Raw genomic sequence first — 19,544 nt, forward strand, 5'->3', positions numbered from 1 at the left:
GCATGCTTTTTTCTTTCCATACATCTCCCCTCTCGAGTTTGTGTGATGTTCACTATACTCCAACCTCACCCGTGTAACATGAGATCTTGACCAAATATATTCAATCTTGATTTTTGTAAAATGTTGCAACAAGATTTTCCCCCCCCCCCTTTTTTTTTAATACAGTTTTGGACATATAAGAATAAAAGTAATAAGAAATATTTTTAAAAAATGGTTCAAAGTAGCTACAAATGAGCATGTAAAACAAATATCTTTAAAGGAAAATCTGTGTGGAGCATGCCCCCTGAACCACACAATATTCTCACCTTTTCATTTTGAGGGAACCATTGATAACGACCGATTCGTGCGGAGGAAAGTATAATTACAAGACTAAGAATGGGACATACAGGTTTGAATAAAACATTACATTTAATATCTAAACATCCAACGGGATTGTGTGAACTCTCAAGTGGCCAGGACTGCAAGTGTGGGTATTTTGGACATGCCCTTACCCTCTGAACTAGATCACTAGATCCCATCCCTTCAGCCTCATGCTTTCTAAAGACACGTGCTTTCAAAAGCATCATTTACTTTTGGCTGAAATATTTGAGGACAAACAATGGAAGCTCATGCAGTTATATTAATTGGTTTTAAAAGCATGCACACATTTCCTTTAAAGATATCTGCATGACTATTCTTGTTCAAGGGATTCTTCAATGCTTTTACTGTTGAAGGTGGCATTTTCACAAACAATTTGTAGTACTGTGCAAAGTAATGGTTTTAGTTAAGTGCGGTTGCCAGTAAAAGAAAGAAGATAAAGACCGATTCGTGAGTATCATGTTCGACCCGGACAATAATAACAGGAGAACAAAGATGGCGACGTCCCTGCTCAGGTTAGGTCGACTTGGCTCTGTCAAGGTAATAATAAACTCATTTTCGCTGCATTTATACTAAGGTGGTCTGGAGATACTTTGTAAATGTGTTTGAAGAGCCTTTCGCATACGATTTTTGGTGAAGACACGTTAAAACAGGACTTAAATCTCTGCCCGTTATAACCTTAATAGTGAAATGTCAGTAAAATATTACATTACGTTAAATAACCTTTATTTTAATGACTCATTTAAAAAGCATTTAAAAATGTTACTGGATTAATAATATGTTTTTCTGTGTTCATACAGGGTCTCCTGCGTGAGGGCTGGGGGACGTGCAAAGTAATGGTTTTAATGATGTAGTTTGGTATGGGACATATTGAAGCCTTTTTTGTGTATTTTTTTTCTTCACACTTCTAAACCATGATTTGCTATTAGTGGCAGTTATATATAATTTAGGCAAGGAAACATTGTCATTCAAGAGAGTATTGTATTGGACATGCAAAATTTGTATACGTATAGGTATATTTCATGAAATTAACATTTTAAAACTATATATATTATATTTAAATATATATATTTTTAATCTTTAAGGAGTACATTAGTATATGCATTACAACCATTCAAAAGACTGTGGTCAGTAAGATTTTTTTTATGGTTTTGAAAGAAATCTCTTATGTTCACCAAGGCTGCATTTATTTGATCAAAAATACAGTAATATTGTGAAATAATTATGACATTTATAAACTTAAATTTTTTTCTGTGATGGCAAAGCTGAAAAAGCTTACTATTAACATTATTACATAATATTTATTTACTTTATCTAATTCTGACTTTTTTTTCTCTCGCAAATGCAAGTTTATATCTCCTAATTCGGACTTTATAACTCGACTTAACTCAAAAATAGTGAGTTTGTCAAATCTGAGGGGAAAAAAGAGAATGACCAGTTGTTTTTCCTTATTAGAATTGTGAGATATAATCTCGGAATTGCGAGAATAAAGTCATAATTTTGAAATATAAAATCTAATTTACCTTTTTTTTAATTCTCTTATTCCATGGCTCCATAGACTGCCACTTGAAAACCCTAATTTTCTGCCTCCAGATAGGCTCTGCCCACAACAAACGTCATCCCTGTTTCGGATCTGTAAGACTATCCCACTCTCTAACGTCAATTTCGTTGAATAACAATGCTTATCGCTGGGTGACAAGTTCTTGTAATATGCGGAGAACATTTTGAAAATGACACCTAATCAATATAATTTATAATCTTTTTAAACCTAACTATTTTGTACCGTATCCGTGAAATTCTCTAGCTGTAAAGGCTATCTCTCCCGGGTTTTCTGCAACCATGATGCACGATGTCAGTAAAATATTACATTACGTTAAATAACCTTTATTTTAATGACTCATTTAAAAATGTTACTGGATTAATAATATGTTTTTCTGTGTTCATACAGGGTCTCCTGCGTGAGGGCTGGGGGACACCTAGGACCTCATTTATTGCAGCTCTCTGCACTAAAGGGGACGTCCCACCCAAAACAGCAAAGAAGGCAAAGGCTCCAAGTAAGAGTAAGAGTAAGGGCATGCTTTTTTCTTTCCATACATCTCCCCTCTCGAGTTTGTGTGATGTTCACTATACTCCAACCTCACCCGTGATCTGTCTACAGCATGATTATATTATGTGTGTAATTAAAATGTGTGCTTTGAGGTTCTGTAGGTGATTTTAGCCATTTAGCATCTTCCATCTATACATGGGGCCTGTCTCAGTTACCCACACTTGTTGTCTTTGCACTTACATGAGTCTATACTGACATGACGTGTAAAAGAAAGAAAATATGTTGGTAACCAGGCAGATTTGATTCCCATTGACTTCTGTTTTATGGACGAAAAAATACCAAAACAGGTACCTGTTTGGGTTACAGACATTCTTCAAAATGGCTGATTTTGCTTTCTACTGAAGAAACGCAGTCATAAAGGTTTGGAACAACATGAGGATTAATGTGAGAAATTAAGGATTAGGATTAATAAACGTGTCCCTTTAAGTGATAAAATTCAGTTTTGCAAAATACATGTACTCATCTCTGCACCAATGCAGTGTGCAACAGTAGCAACACTTTTTTTTTATTTTTATTTTTTTACTTCCAATTATTATAACTGACAAAACTATAAAGTTTTTCAAATTTTTCTCGCAATTTTGGGGCATATGAGTTCCACGATGAATGATGGGATACACTTAGCCTCAAATACTGCCCTGAAGCGGTATTAGGTTTAGTGTGAATTAAGGTCACTGAGCTTTTGCCATTTTTCAGACCTGGGACAGTCTGAACTTCCAGCACGCACTTCCTGTCACATGCACACACTCTCAAGTGGCCAGGACTGCAAGTGTGGGTATTTTGGACATGCCCTTACCCTCTGAACTAGATCACTAGATCCCATCCCTTCAGCCTCATGCTTTCTAAAGACACGTGCTTTCAAAAGCATCATTTACTTTTGGCTGAAATAGAAAATATGTTGGTAACCAGGCAGATTTGATTCCCATTGACTTCTGTTTTATGGACGAAAAAATACCAAAACAGGTACCTGTTTGGGTTACAGACATTCTTCAAAATGGCTGATTTTGCTTTCTACTGAAGAAACGCAGTCATAAAGGTTTGGAACAACATGAGGATTAATGTGAGAAATTAAGGATTAGGATTAATAAACGTGTCCCTTTAAGTGATAAAATTCAGTTTTGCAAAATACATGTACTCATCTCTGCACCAATGCAGTGTGCAACAGTAGCAACACTTTTTTTTTATTTTTATTTTTTTACTTCCAATTATTATAACTGACAAAACTATAAAGTTTTTCAAATTTTTCTCGCAATTTTGGGGCATATGAGTTCCACGATGAATGATGGGATACACTTAGCCTCAAATACTGCCCTGAAGCGGTATTAGGTTTAGTGTGAATTAAGGTCACTGAGCTTTTGCCATTTTTCAGACCTGGGACAGTCTGAACTTCCAGCACGCACTTCCTGTCACATGCACACGCTCTCAAGTGGCCAGGACTGCAAGTGTGGGTATTTTGGACATGCCCTTACCCTCTGAACTAGATCACTAGATCCCATCCCTTCAGCCTCATGCTTTCTAAAGACACGTGCTTTCAAAAGCATCATTTACTTTTGGCTGAAATGGTTGAGGACAACCAATGGAAGCTCATGCAGTTATATTAATTGGTTTTAAAAGCATGCACACATTTCCTTTAAAGATATCTGCATGACTATTCTTGTTCAAGGGATTCTTCAATGCTTTTACTGTTGAAGGTGGCATTTTCACAAACAATTTGTAGTACTGTGCAAAGTAATGGTTTTAATGATGTAGTTTGGTATGGGACATATTGAAGCCTTTTTCGTGTATTTTTTTTCTTCACACTTATAAACCATGATTTGCTATTAGTGCGTGATGGCAGTTATATATAATTTAGGCAAGGAAACATTGTCATTCAAGAGAGTATTGTATTGGACATGTAAACTTTGTATAGGTATATTTCATGAAATTAACATTTTAAAACTTAGAAATATTTTTGTAAAATATATATATATTTAATCTTTAAGGAGTACATTAGTATATGCATTACTACCATTCAAAAGACTGTGGTCAGTAAGATTTTTTTATGGTTTTGAAAGAAATCTCTTATGTTCACCGAGGCTGCATTTATTTGATCAAAAATACAGTAATATTGTGAAATAATTATGACATTTATAAACTAAAATTTTTTTCTGTGATGGCAAAGCTGAACATTTTTTTCAGGATTCTTTGATGAATAGACCAATTTAGAGTAGAAGTCACAGTTACGTCACTTGCAGCTGCGCGCGCATAGTGGTTGCAGAAAAACACTGGGAACAAGTGGAGATAAATGGGTAAAATCCATGGAATAAAAGAAAAAAATATTTTTGTGCGTTTTGATGTCAAGATCGGAATGCAAATCATTTTTATAGAATACTGTCGTCATTTGAAGCTAAACGCAGACGTTTAAATGGACATACTATGGATGAAAACTGCTATGATTAACGTTACTCTACTTTTAAAGCATAAATTCGATTTAAACAATGGGTCTACATAATATTCACATATGCTGTTCATAGGGGACGTATTGTATTAGCCCTACAGTTACAGCATGAAATATTATTTAAACCTTACTATTAGAAATGATAACATGAGCAGCAGGGACGGTTGGCTTAGAGTGACCAGAGATTGAGTCCCGGATTAGTCCTATTCCCTTTTCTCCTATCCAGTTGTTTCCGGTCACTTTCAACTGCCCTAGATAAATAAAAGGAAAAAATAAATTCTAGCTGTAAAGGCTATCTCTCCCGGGTTTTCTGCAACCATGATGCACGCGCATCCTTAATGTTTACAAACCGATACTTGGTTTATAGAAAGTTAAAAAATGAATATATATATATATATATATATATATAAATCTTTTGTAATATTATTTTCTTTACTGTCACTTTCGATCTGATTGAAAGTATACATTTCTTTAAAAAAAAATCTTACCGGCCCCAAACTTAACAGTAGTGTAGTTGGCCTCTAGAATTACACAAAATTGACTTAAATGTACAAAACAACAATATTTATGTGGTCTTTAAATTATTACTCTGCAGTGTGCTTGCTCATTAGCTGGACTAGACTGAAAATGCAGTTTTTAGCCTGGTTTTGCTAAAGATGCTCAGCCTACATTTTTGTAAGACACTATTGGGGATTTGAACTATTTAACAAACAGATTCTGGTCTTTCCACATTCAAGTAGTGCTGTGACTGCCTTGGAGGTTGCTAAGTGGACTGACAAGCCTTAAAGGGACTTTGATAGGGTGTGCAAGGTTTTCTTATGGCGTTTGCTGGGTTTAACAGTTACATTGAACAGGAGGGTTTCTCTAATGTAATAAACTACAAAAACAATCTCATGTATTTTATCCCATTTACCATTTCCTCAGCCGATGAGAGGGCCTCTCTACTAGCCTACAAGCCCACAGTTGCCTTCCCTTCTAAGCTGTCTGCCACAGGATTTCTTCCCAAAGATGTAGCTTTAGGTGAGTCTGAAACCATTGAGGCTGTTTCCACAGCCGCTGCAAGTGAGACGACAGCTGACGGTCCAGTTGCTGATACAGCAGCAGCTGAAGTTGCTGTCGAAGAGGCAAAGATCACTGAAGTCCCACCTACTAATGAAGTCTCTACAAAAAGCAAAAGAAGTAAGGCCTCAGATGTTGAGGCAGAAGTACAGAAAGATCAAGACAATAGCTCTTCTTCATCCTCATCCTCATCCTCCAGTGATTCTGATTCAGACTCGGATTCTGATGATGAGAAACCAAAGACTGAAACACCAGAAACACTAAAGTCTGGAGAGAAAGCAGCAGAGGAGAAGAAAGCTCCTGAACTGACGACTGAACAAGTAGATAAGCGAGCATTGCCTGAATCTGCCTCATTTGGAGAAGCTCAAGAAAGTGCAAAAACTGTGACTAAAGCAAAACCAGAAGAGGTTCCTGCACCAAGTGCCAAACCAGATGGATCAGATGAGAACCTTATTGATCCTGCCCCTATAGTATCATCCTCCACAACCGAATCGATTCCAGAAATGTCCAGTGAATACATAAAAGCTGACACTACTGATAAGATAGTGGACACCGCAACAGAAGTTAAAACGGCTGCTGTGGAGGAGATTGTTGTTGAAAAGGAACCAGAAATCAAAGCTGAAGATGCTGTCAAAGTTGCTGCAGAAGTTGTCCCAGACGTCCCTACAGAAGCCAGTCCTGAAGAAGTAGTAAAAACGGCTGCTGTGGAGGAGATTGTTGTTGAAAAGGAACCAGAAATCAAAGCTGAAGATGCTGTCAAAGTTGCTGCAGAAGTTGTCCCAGACATCCCTACAGAAGCCAGTCCTGAAGTAGTAAAAACTGCCGTTGAAGCGAGTCCTGGAGTAGCTTCTGAGGCTTCTGGAGATGTTGCAGCTAAACCTGAAGATGCATCATCCAAAGCTGAGGCAGGAACACCGGCAGCCACTTCAGAAGAGCTGGTAGACCCTGCACCTGTGGCCGCTGATGCTGTGGAGGCTTGGGCTGAGACCAACGTTGTGGAGACACCTGAGGGTACACCACACATCCTTACTCAGTTTCTTTCTCTGGATCCGTCACATCACAGAAACACATTTCTCTTACCATGTATTCAACACTAATATACTTTTATTGCGGCAGTGGGATTGCTTTTGCACAAAGGCTTTGCAACTTTTAATCTTCATTATGCATTTGCATTACATTTGCTTTTTTTGAGTTATTTTATTAACTATTGCATGTTCATAAATTTGCATGACTCATTCTTTAATTCTACCTGGATGTTTGGGTTGTAAATGGCTTCTTTTAATTCTATTCATTACTCACTACTCTTCTGTCTGTATTGTCGTATAATAATATAATTAACCATACAACACATTTCAAAATAGTTCTGTAGAGAGTGATATTAACAAAAGTACTGTATGTCACTTTAATAGTGCTCCCCCTCCTGTGCATTTCTGTTTTCATTTGAAAAGGAACCAGAAATCAAAGCTGAAGATGCTGTCGAAGTTGCTGCAGAAGTTGTCCCAGACGTCCCTACAGAAGCCAGTCCTGAAGAAGTAGTAAAAATGGCTGCTGTGGAGGAAACTCTTGTTGAAAAGGAACCAGAAATCAAAGCTGAATATGCTGTCAAAGTTGCTGCAGAAGTGGTCCCAGACATCCCTACAGAAGCCAGTCCTGAAGTAGTAAAAACTGCCGTTGAAGCGAGTCCTGGAGTAGCTTCTGAGGCTTCTGGAGATGTTGCAGCTAAACCTGAAGATGCATCATCCAAAGCTGAGGCAGGAACACCGGCAGCCACTTCAGAAGAGCTGGTAGACCCTGCACCTGTGGCCGCTGATGCTGTGGAGGCTTGGGCTGAGACCAACGTTGTGGAGACACCTGAGGGTACACCACACATCCTTACTCAGTTTCTTTCTCTGGATCCGTCACATCACAGAAACACATTTCTCTTACCATGTATTCAACACTAATATACTTTTATTGCGGCAGTGGGATTGCTTTTGCACAAAGGCTTTGCAACTTTTAATCTTCATTATGCATTTGCATTACATTTGCTTTTTTTATTGAGTTATTTTATTAACTATTGCATGTTCATAAATTTGCATGACTCATTCTTTAATTCTACCTGGATCGCCCACAACAAACGTCATCCCTGTTTCGGATCTGTAAAACTATCCCACTCTCTAATGTCAATTTCGTTGAATAACAGTGCTTATAGCTGGGTGACAAGCTCTTGTAATATGCGGAGAACATTTTGAAAATGACACCTAATCAATATAATTTATAATCTTTTTAAACCTAATTATTTTGTACCGTATCCGTGAAATTCTCTAGCTGTAAAGGCTATCTCTCCTAGTAAAAATGGCTGCTGTGGAGGAAACTCTTGTTGAAAAGGAACCAGAAATCAAAGCTGAAGATGCTGTCGAAGTTGCTGCAGAAGTTGTCCCAGACGTCCCTACAGAAGCCAGTCCTGAAGAAGTAGTAAAAATGGCTGCTGTGGAGGAAACTCTTGTTGAAAAGGAACCAGAAATCAAAGCTGAAGATGCTGTCGAAGTTGCTGCAGAAGTTGTCCCAGACGTCCCTACAGAAGCCAGTCCTGAAGAAGTAGTAAAAATGGCTGCTGTGGAGGAAACTCTTGTTGAAAAGGAACCAGAAATCAAAGCTGAAGATGCTGTCAAAGTTGCTGCAGAAGTTGTCCCAGACGTCCCTACAGAAGCCAGTCCTGAAGAAGTAGTAAAAACGGCTGCTGTGGAGGAGATTGTTGTTGAAAAGGAACCAGAAATCAAAGCTGAAGATGCTGTCAAAGTTGCTGCAGAAGTTGTCCCAGACATCCCTACAGAAGCCAGTCCTGAAGTAGTAAAAACTGCCGTTGAAGCGAGTCCTGGAGTAGCTTCTGAGGCTTCTGGAGATGTTGCAGCTAAACCTGAAGATGCATCATCCAAAGCTGAGGCAGGAACACCGGCAGCCACTTCAGAAGAGCTGGTAGACCCTGCACCTGTGGCCGCTGATGCTGTGGAGGCTTGGGCTGAGACCAACGTTGTGGAGACACCTGAGGGTACACCACACATCCTTACTCAGTTTCTTTCTCTGGATCCGTCACATCACAGAAACGCATTTCTCTTACCATGTATTCAACACTAATTTACTTTTATTGCGGCAGTGGGATTGCTTTTGCACAAAGGCTTTGCAACTTTTAATCTTCATTATGCATTTGCATTACATTTGCTTTTTTTATTGAGTTATTTTATTAACTATTGCATGTTCATAAATTTGCATGACTCATTCTTTAATTCTACCTGGATGTTTGGGTTGTAAATGGCTTCTTTTAATTCTATTCATTACTCACTACTCTTCTGTCTGTATTGTCGTATAATAATATAATTAACCATACAACACATTTCAAAATAGTTCTGTAGAGAGTGATATTAACAAAAGTACTGTATGTCACTTTAATAGTGCTCCCCCTCCTGTGCATTTCTGTTTTCATCAGCAAGGTGTTCACACATAAAGCAAGAAAGTAACTAAGTAATAAGAGTAATTTTAATTTCCGATAACATGAGCAGCAGGGACGGTTGGCTTAGAGTGACCAGAGATTGAGTCCCGGATTAGTCCTATTCCCTTTTCTCCTATCCAGTTGTTTCCGGTCACTTTCAACTGCCCTAGATAAATAAAAGGAAAAAATAAATAAAAATAAAAAAGTTTATCATCTTCATGCAAATGAGACGTGATGCAGTGCATTGACTACAGTACTGCTCCACAAAGGCAATCACAGTAACTCATATTGTGTGGTCTCTCCTGTGAGAGATTCATTCATGCATATCATCACCATGATGGATGATTATTTATGATGCATTTTAACAGATTTTCAAAAGCTATGACTCTTCAGTAACAGTAGCACTGTATGAACGCCTACTTAAACCAATAATATTCCCACTCCAGTGATAAAATTGCTGTATGTATGAACGCATTTTAAGCACATTGGAGGGGTAGAATAGATGTGGTTCATTACATTTCTTGGTTACACTATTTTAAGGTGTCCTTGTTACAGTGTAATTCTACATTTAAGCACAGAGTAATATTAATTAACTACATGTATTTACTATATGGTTAGGGTTACGATTAGGGTTTGTCTTAGGGTTACTTGCATGCAATTCTACACAATTTATTGTTATTATAATAGTATGTATGTAACACTTGTAACAAGGACACCTTAAATAAAATGTTACCCATTTTCTTTCCATTGAAAACAAAAAATTACAGGTAACTTACCTCATAATTGGCATCAACACCTTATTTATTTATTGCAAGAAACAGTTACTTAAAATGTTTCTGTATGATGTCCACTGGTGCAGAGTGACTGGGGGATGAGTGTGTGTTTTCTCTATGGGAGCTGAGGCTCACATGGAAGATTGTGAATTTTGGAATAAGTAGTAAAAGCATTGTGCAAATAAGCATTTAAGAAAAGTAAGCATGTTTTTATCTGTAATTGTGCATATACATGATTGTGTCATTGACGGCATTCATGCTGAAGACCACACTGCTGTGTTTTGAGTGCTATTAAGTGGATTTCTTCCACACCACTGGACACATAGGATAAAGCCAACTTTACATTGAAGTGGTTTACTTAAAATATATATATTTTTTACCCCTCCATACGTCTAGAAGCTTACTAGCTTTTGCGTTTTCTTTCTTTTTTTCTTAATGGACAATGCAAAGCACTCTTCTCACTCTTCTGTCTGTTCCTCTCACACTTTCTGCCCCTGTATGAACATCTCCACTCCCAGGGTTTATTTGTATTTTATGCTTGATGTACATATTTTCTTAAATTGTGAAATATTGTTTGTTTGATCCCGTTACATTAATGGTAATATTTTCCCATGTGAAGACTAAAGTTAATCCATTCATGTTCCTGTTTCAGCATCCCATATTGATGTTTTTAAGCGATTGAGATCATATATAATGCGGTTACTTACCGGCATCATCAGTCAAAACCCTCCCTTTTTAATCTTGGATACTTATATGTTTTGTTCTGTAATAACAAATAAGTGTGTTATGTCGAGATTCATGAATTGTGGGACGTTTGATTTATCAGTTTGTGTACTTATGCTGTAACCTGTGGGTGTTATAATGTTGTTTTATAACATTTATGGTAAAACTGAGCAAAATAATAGAGTAATGTGGAAAGATCCTGTCTTTATAAGCATCTGGTTTACTTAAAGGTTTGATTGACTGGAGCTGTAGTAGGTGAAATGGAAAATTACAAGAGTAATTAAAGTTATTGTGAGAGAAACTGTCAAGACGCATGTAGTCTAGGTAAAAAAACTAGAGGCCCCTCGCACCTTTTTGTGTAAAGGACCACCTGTGGATTGAAAGTGATTACTGTAATGCTATGAAAGTGTGAAGATTCAAATCAGAAGTCCTTTTGAAGAGTAAGGAATTAACAGGAAGACTCTTCCTCGGCTCTCTTAAATGTACTTCCTTCTATGATCATTCTGTGTTTAATTTTTACTTTGGTTTGTCCTTCCGCAAATATTTTTATTCGCACTTATCTTCCAATCTAAAAGAAATGTTCAGTTACTTGTTCCTTGGGCACGGTACTCATTGTATGGGCTTTTTTCCTGAAACAACATCTTGTCTTTCCGTTGCTGTTAGTTACATTGTGTGGTGTTTTTCCCCCAGTTCCACATGTCTTACATTTAATCTCTTACATTATTGATTTCCTCAGAGCAAGCCCCGGAGAAAGCCCCAGAGCCGGAGCCCTTTGACAACACCACGTACAAGAACCTGCAGCACCACGACTACAACATGTACACCTTTGCTGATGTGGATGTAGAGCTGTCTAAATACCGTCTGCCCCAGCCTTCCGCAGGCAGACACTGAGCCTGTGTTATTGCTACCTTAGTCCACAACCCTGCTTCTTCCACATGTTCACTGTTCCTCAGAGTAATTAAAGTTATTGTGAGAGAAACTGTCAGACGCATGTAGTCTAGGTAAAAAAACTAGAGGCCCCTCGCACCTTTTTGTGTAAAGGACCACCTGTGGATTGAAAGTGATTACTGTAATGCCATGAAAGTGTGAAGATTCAAATCAGAAGTCCTTTTGAAGAGTAAGGAATTAACAGGAAGACTCTTCCTCGGCTCTCTTAAATGTACTTCCTTCTATGATCATTCTGTGTTTAATTTTTACTTTGGTTTGTCCTTCCGCAAATATTTTTATTCGCACTTATCTTCCAATCTAAAAGAAATGTTCAGTTACTTGTTCCTTGGGCACGGTACTCATTGTATGGGCTTTTTTCCTGAAACAACATCTTGTCTTTCCGTTGCTGTTAGTTACATTGTGTGGTGTTTTTCCCCCAGTTCCACATGTCTTACATTTAATCTCTTACATTATTGATTTCCTCAGAGCAAGCCCCGGAGAAAGCCCCAGAGCCGGAGCCCTTTGACAACACCACGTACAAGAACCTGCAGCACCACGACTACAACATGTACACCTTTGCTGATGTGGATGTAGAGCTGTCTAAATACCGTCTGCCCCAGCCTTCCGCAGGCAGACACTGAGCCTGTGTTATTGCTACCTTAGTCCACAACCCTGCTTCTTCCACATGTTCACTGTTCCTCAGACGATTTACTGGCAAATCTCAAGCTTCATGCTAGAATTCTATAATTATGGAATTAAAATGATTTAACTTCTTCAGAGTGGTTCCAGAGTTATTTGTTGCTGTTGTCTTCTACAGTATTCGAATGGTGTTGATCTCAATTTATACTTTATTGTAATGAGGCTATGCTTGCTTCGACTTTATTACACTGTTAGTTGCATAAAGGAGGGCAGTGTACTTCTAAACTTTAACTTGGCAAACGGTTTAAATGCTGTATTTCCTGAATTAATTAAAAGGTGAGACTAAAAGGTTCAAAATGACCTAATTTCTAATGTTTTATGAGTAATTTCTGCCTCATGTTAATTATTAGTTTCTGCCGCATAATTAAAACATTTTTAAAAAATTGTGTGATTGTGAATTTATCTCACAATTCGTATTGTGTTTCTTGAAATTCTAAGAAAAAATACTATGATTTTTTAAATCTCTTCTCGCAATTCTGGAGTTTACATCTTTGTTTCCACAACATAATTAAAAATAAAAAGGTGACTGTGACATTTTATGTATATTGCACTTCTGACATACACTGTATGTACAGGGCTCACGATTCCGACTTTTTCCTTGCAATACGTAGAAAAAAAAGGCATTTTCTATAACAACTAAATGGCATTTCTGTACTTTTAAAAATGATTTGCCCACTGCAAGATCCTTTAAAATGAACTCATGAATGCAAAGAGTTATTTAAAATGTAGACAGCCCTGAAAGAAATGGTGACATTTTTGAGAAAAGGCATTTTTGGGCAGAACATCAAACAAATAAATTGCACTTAAATGGCACAGATTTGAAAACTAATTGTCCCGATCCTGGCACTCCCATAACGGGGAGTGGTTAAAATATTCGCTGAGGACTCACGTCACTGCTCCTCCCCCTACTTAATTATTCATGAGCTGAGTGCGCTGCGTCCCCGTGCGTGATGACGCAGCGCGACAAATGCGGATCCCGATTGCTGCAGCCGCTTGTCAGTGTGACGAAGATTGGCACCCAGGTAAGCTGTCACTCAAACTCGTCTTTTTCCGCTCCTATCAATCACACAATCCGAGCGACGCGCAGAAATGCCCGGGGCCGAGTGAAACAGAGCATACGCTGTTAGCGGCTCACGGGCGTTGCATGGGACAGTCGAGCCAATCTTGTCCTAAAAATCTCTAGATGGAGAAAAAAAATATGTCGGCTTTTTGAGGGACATGAGGCTTCATTCTAGCAAGGGCGACCGATGGCTGAGTGTAGGCCCGGGTTTAGCGGCTCTGTGTCTCTCTCTGCTCTCAGTCAGGCCAGAGGAGCGCTAGACGACAGTCTCGGGGCTAAATTATCCGCTTTACAGTTGGTTTTTAAACTACCGTAATTCAAATCGCACGTTAACGTCCTATAAATTGGCTTCAGGTCGAGAACAGCGCTCATGTGCAGTAAAAGTGAAGGATTAGTGCCGTGTGCGAGCCTCTGTAGCGACTGTGCTTGGCTTGCTAGCGGCTAATAAAGCTATGTCGGCTTTTTGAGGGACATGAGGCTTCATTCTAGCAAGGGCGACCGATGGCTGAGTGTAGGCCCGGGTTTAGCGGCTCTGTGTGTCTCTCTCTGCTCTCAGTCAGGCCAGAGGAGCGCTAGACGACAGTCTCGGGGCTAAATGATCCGCTTTACAGTTGGTTTTTAAACTACCGTAATTCAAATCGCACGTTAACGTCCTATAAATTGGCTTCAGGTCGAGAACAGCGCTCATGTGCAGTAAAAGTGAAGGATTAGTGCCCTGTGCGAGCCTCTGTAGCGACTGTGCTTGGCTTGCTAGCGGCTAATAAAGCACTAGCTAACAGCTCTGGCCGTTTGTTACCGAGGAACATGGCGCTTCCTACTTCAGCACCCGCTGCTCCCTTTACTTCCCAGTCCAAGTAACGAGAGCATTTAGGCCGGACCGACGAGTCTTCTCTCGTTCTTCAAAGTTCAGTCTCAGTCAATGGCTAAACGAGCTGACTGTAATGCGTCTCAGTTTAGTGCTTCACATTTCGCTTTTACACCAACAAGGCTTTAGCTGGAGTTGATTTATGTTTGTAACCGAAGTTATCAAATGCATTCTGATTGAGATTGACTTAAAAGAATATTTTGTTCAGCAAGGAAACATTCTGATCAAAAGTGATCGTAAAATTAATGTATTTTGCTCTCAGACGTATGCTGTAAGGAGTGCCTTGAACGGTGTTGTCTCTTACATGTTTCTTCACCACAGACATCCCCTCTTCCCTCTCTTGGCCCTGCTGTTTGAGAAGTGTGAGCAGTCCACTCAGGGCTCTGACTGCGTAACCTCTGCCAGTTTTGATGTTGACATTGAAAACTTTGTACGCAGTCAGGAGAAAGATGGCAAAGCCTTCTTTAGTGAAGACCCAGACCTTGACAACTTGGTAAGAGATGTGGCAGATGGTGACAAAATAGCTAATATTACTATATATACCTTATAGCTTTGACCTTAACTTCAAACTCTGACAAGTGTCACAAATGTATGCTTGCTATCAGATGGTCAAGGCCATCCAGGTGCTGCGGATTCATCTGTTAGAGCTAGAGAAAGTTAGTGACCTGTGCAAGGACTTCTGCAGCCGTTACATTTCCTGCCTCAAGACCAAGATGAACAGTGAGACACTCCTGAGTGGAGAGCCAGGCAGCCCATACTCTCCAGTCCATGACCAAGTAAAAGCCATTTCCTCTTATTTTAGACACTAACACTCACAACAAGTACTTTGATGTATTGTTTGATTGATTTATTCTTTTGCAGCTGTCCAACCCTTTCTCAAGTGTCCTCAGCCCCCAGGGTGTTGTGGTGCCCTCACAAGGACTTCAAGGCAATGTTACAGTGACGGCAGTCAATCCATCACACATGGTCGCAGGTACATGTTCATGTGTTATGAATTGCAGTGGGAGCTGCGTGGGGTTACAATCATATGAGTATATGTCATATTTGAACTCTTGCAGATAGTTTGTGTTCAATCTGTTTGAATGTGACAAAACTATGAGTACAAGGTGAAAATTACCAGTATTTCTACACAACAATATTCTTTAAACACTATTTTTCAAAATGGGTGGTTATGAATAATTCAATCTGAACGGATTATTTTAAGTAATTATTTACATTGATTATCCCTAAAAGACCTATGTTTTTTTTTTATTCATACATTGATTTCCAAATGTTTTATAAACATTGCTGTTTATTTTATTACGTATTGTTCCATTTAAATAATTTTACACTTATTGTTAATGCATAAATGTGTTCATTTAGTAGATAATTTTGATTATTTTAGGTTTTGCTTATTACATGTGAACATTTTCAATCGAATTGGCATCAGTGGCTATTTGGTTGAAATGATGGTTCCTCAGATAAAAAGAAAAGAAAAAGAAAATCTTGTTTCTGTGCAGGTAATTCAGTGTATCAGCCAGTGACGGTAGTCACACCACAGGGACAAGTGGTGACACAAGCCATCTCACCTGGAACAATACACATCCAGAACTCACAGGTTTGCGTGACACTCCAGCAGAGCACACACAAACACATTTACTCACAGATCACAAGCAGACTCACTGATCAGTGACTCCTTCTACTTCCTTCAGCTCCAGCTTCAGCTCAATCAGGACTTGAGTTTCTTTGGGGGAGATAACTCGCCTAAAAACAAGCGTGGTGTTCTCCCCAAACAGGCTACTAGTGTCATGCGCACCTGGCTCTTCCAGCACATAGCGGTTAGTAGGCAAACAACCATTTAAAGTCATTCTGTGCAGTTTTGTTGTACCTGATATCAATTTATAAACAATCCCTTGTTCATCTTCTTTATTTAGCATCCTTATCCCACTGAGGAAGAGAAAAAGCAACTTGCAATTCAAACAAACCTGTCTTTACTCCAGGTCAACAACTGGTAAGTCAATCCAGCAAGAACACAAAGTAGACAGTGACTCTGTTCTAGCCTCTCCGGTTGACTTGTCTACACAGGATCAACAACAGAAATTAACCACATAATCGATCAAATCTGTTGTGTATTGCAACAGAAGTGTTCAATCATATCTTAAAATGATAAGGCTTACTTTTTCATAATTTTCCAGTCGTTATTGGCACATTATTACATGTGCAAAAAACATTTGTTTTTCATTTTTCCGTTTCTTTGATTTACCAAAATAACGTGACAGACCTATTTTAAAGTTCCTAGTCTTATGTTTTTATCTCCTGATCTATTAAATACAAAATTTTTACAGTGAGTTCTCAAATGCTGTGCATTTATGTGTTTCCTTAAAATATTCAGACATCCTGCCTTCAAGTGCACCTAGGAAACAACTACCTAGCTGGGCATTTTTAATTACAATGTCATGCACAGAAGTAGCATAAACAAAGCAAAATAATGATGGTGTGAACAGTAAACCCAAATAACTACATCTGAATTTAGAATGTAAAGAATATGAATTTCTATCACTCATTTATACATGATATCATGTTTGTTACATAAACCTTGAAAGTTGCGGTCTATCAGCTTGTTCATCACACATTTAAAATGATTGAAATGCAGTATGTAAACCTAAAATAACTTGCAAAACTATTCAATGTAATTAACTTTCCACGCACTGATATATCCTTCATGCATAGCGAGTGATGCAAAATATTGTCTGGGTCTATCCTGTAGGTTTATTAATGCTCGAAGACGGATCTTGCAGCCAATGCTGGATGTCAACTCAGAGATGGCCAAAACCAAGAAGAAGACCGCTCCGAGCCGCCCGCTACACCGCTTCTGGTCTGACTCCATCGCCTCATCTGGAACCCAGCAGCAGCTCACAATGCCAGACGGTACGGTCTCAAAATAATGTGCTTTTAAAAAAATAAAAAATACATATGCAGCTAATCACATGGGAGGATAGACTAGCTCCGAAGATAGTGAGTGTAGTGGTAAAGGCCAGGTACACAGAGGCGGGTGATCCGGATTTAAACGCAAGCGTGTTGGTTAAGGTAGGAAGACACTGCGTTGTTGCAACATCAGTCCCCTTAGAGAATGTTCTCAAAAACGGGACAAATCATCGGAGAGGAGAAATCGCATCAGCACACCCAAGCTGAGGCATCTGATATTTCTGAATGCCAACCTGCACTAAAGACTAAAGTGTATTCATGTTAAGTCTTTTGCCTTTATTTATTTGATTTGTTTGCAGTGGTTCTGTGTTCAAATTGTTCTCAATTAAAGTTTTATTAAAATGTTAAATAATAGTAACTGTATTTTTTTGTAACGAAAAAAATGTCAATTAAAGTTTTATTAAAATGTTAAATAATAGTAACTATTTTTTTGTAACGAAAAAAATGCATAAAAATAAGGCTATTATAAAAACACTGAATAAAAAATTGCTTACCAATACACAAACCATTCACATTTGCTAAATTGTGCTAAAATAGAAGGCTCCGAGTGATACTAAATGAAGAGCCATTTGGGAGCCGTAAGAGCCGGCTCTTCTAAGGGAGCCGAGCCGAATCTTTGAAAGGAGCCGGACTTCCCATCACTAACTCGTGCCCAAAAAGAGTCAGTTTTATATTACAGATTTTCATTAACTGATTTTTGACAGTGGAATATATGTATTGTGATTGTGTGCAGGTAGTATGGTTACAGTGGGGATGAACGTCGATGGCTTCCAGGCGCTTTCATCAGATGGAGCAACTCTCGCCATGCAGCAAGTCATGATGGGAAATCACAGCGAGGATGAATCAGAGGAAAGCGGCAATGAAGATGACGCAGATTTATCATCTGCTAACATGACCGGGCTGGGTTTAGATGTTAGCGACTAAGACGCATGGATCGCAGGTCACACACTGCATGCTTACATTTACATTGGAAAACTTGCACATAACACTTGTGGCAAGAGATCCAGTCCCCTCATAGACTTTCAGCAAAGCTGATACTTGTGCACTACAAAAAAATTAATTAAGAGTACTGTATGTTGGCCTATATGTTACACAAACACACTCGAACAGTTTACAGAGAGCACAACGTTACTGAAAGATGCTGTGTGCGAGGAGTTGCATTTCAGCACCTGGTTTTATTGTGTAGACGTGCAGGTGCGTGCACTTTTATATAGAGACCCTTCAAGAAGTTTGCAACAATAGAACACAGAGGAATGTTTTTAAGCTTCTTTAGTGAACGTTTGTAATGATTTTGTTTTCTATATTAACTCCTTTTGAATGCCAAGATTTTAAGAGTTTGTCGTCGTGCTGGTTTTATTCACACTGCATGTTCATGTTCTCTTCAGTATGCTCACGCTTGTAGAGAGGCTCCAAGACGGAGTTCGAGAAAAGAGATTTATTATTTTTATATATGAACGTTGTAAAAAGTGTTGTTTTTTTTCTTTTTTTTTTAGTTTGTGTTTTATAGGGAATATTTATGTACAGAAACTATACTATCTGCCCTGTTTTCAGGGGATGACTTAGAAAGTTTTTTAGAAAAAAAACACAAAAAAATGCTGGATTATAAACCATTTTTAAATATGTAAATTAAGTTTAACACTCGCATACAAAATGCCTTACATATTCTTTTTTTTAAAACTATACCGCTGATAAGCACAGAAAGCCTGATACGTTGATTACATTTAGTAAGATAAGTTAAATCAAAGTCTCTTCCAGTAATCTTCATCCGTATGCTGAAGATGTTCCTTCGTTTCAGAGGGACCTCTTTGTTTTTGCTCTGTAGGTTAATGTAGTTTGATCTAACATGTACAAAGCTTCCTTAACAATCAGAGTTATGAAAGATGCTTTGGGAATTATGGCATAAAATGTCCATATTAAAGTGAAATAAAGGTCAAATCGGAGCATTTTGCCACACCATTTTACCTTAAACGATGTTAATTGTGTGCTGTTTTTTAAGTGATTATTTAAGGACTGTAAACACTACAACAGTATACCATATTAAAGCCTTTACAAAGTTTTGCAACAGTGAAAATGCTTTTTGCATGGATGGGGCCTTTGTCCTTTTTTCTCT

The 19,544-nt window shown here is 38.4% G+C and overlaps 2 protein-coding genes across 3 annotated transcripts; both read left to right on the plus strand.

Moving 5' to 3' along the window:
- The first annotated feature begins 813 nt into the window (after positions 1-813).
- Positions 814-12,621, plus strand: ndufv3 (NADH:ubiquinone oxidoreductase subunit V3). Its single transcript, XM_016233774.1, has 7 exons — positions 814-897; positions 2,306-2,423; positions 5,823-6,968; positions 7,413-7,814; positions 8,287-8,985; positions 11,656-11,840; positions 12,518-12,621. Exons 1-6 carry the CDS (start codon positions 817-819, stop codon positions 11,808-11,810), a joined length of 2,601 nt encoding a protein of 866 aa, XP_016089260.1. The 5' UTR covers positions 814-816; the 3' UTR covers positions 11,811-11,840; positions 12,518-12,621.
- Positions 12,622-14,751: 2,130 nt separating this feature from the next.
- On the plus strand, positions 14,752-18,997 carry pknox1.1 (pbx/knotted 1 homeobox 1.1). 2 transcript variants are annotated; one of them, XM_016233798.1, is made up of 8 exons: positions 14,752-14,963; positions 15,076-15,246; positions 15,332-15,443; positions 15,970-16,067; positions 16,162-16,287; positions 16,384-16,460; positions 17,217-17,377; positions 18,168-18,997. In XM_016233798.1, the coding sequence occupies exons 1-8, from the start codon at positions 14,775-14,777 to the stop codon at positions 18,356-18,358; spliced, it is 1,125 nt and encodes a 374-aa protein (XP_016089284.1). In that variant the 5' UTR covers positions 14,752-14,774; the 3' UTR covers positions 18,359-18,997. The 2 variants fall into 2 exon arrangements, with proteins under 2 accessions (XP_016089284.1, XP_016089285.1); XM_016233799.1 differs by having other exon boundaries at positions 16,168-16,287.
- Positions 18,998-19,544: the final 547 nt, after the last annotated feature.

Source organism: Sinocyclocheilus grahami, unplaced genomic scaffold (assembly GCF_001515645.1).
Source record: "Sinocyclocheilus grahami isolate Dianchi unplaced genomic scaffold, SAMN03320097.WGS_v1.1 scaffold439.1, whole genome shotgun sequence".
Taxonomy (NCBI): domain Eukaryota; kingdom Metazoa; phylum Chordata; class Actinopteri; order Cypriniformes; family Cyprinidae; genus Sinocyclocheilus; species Sinocyclocheilus grahami.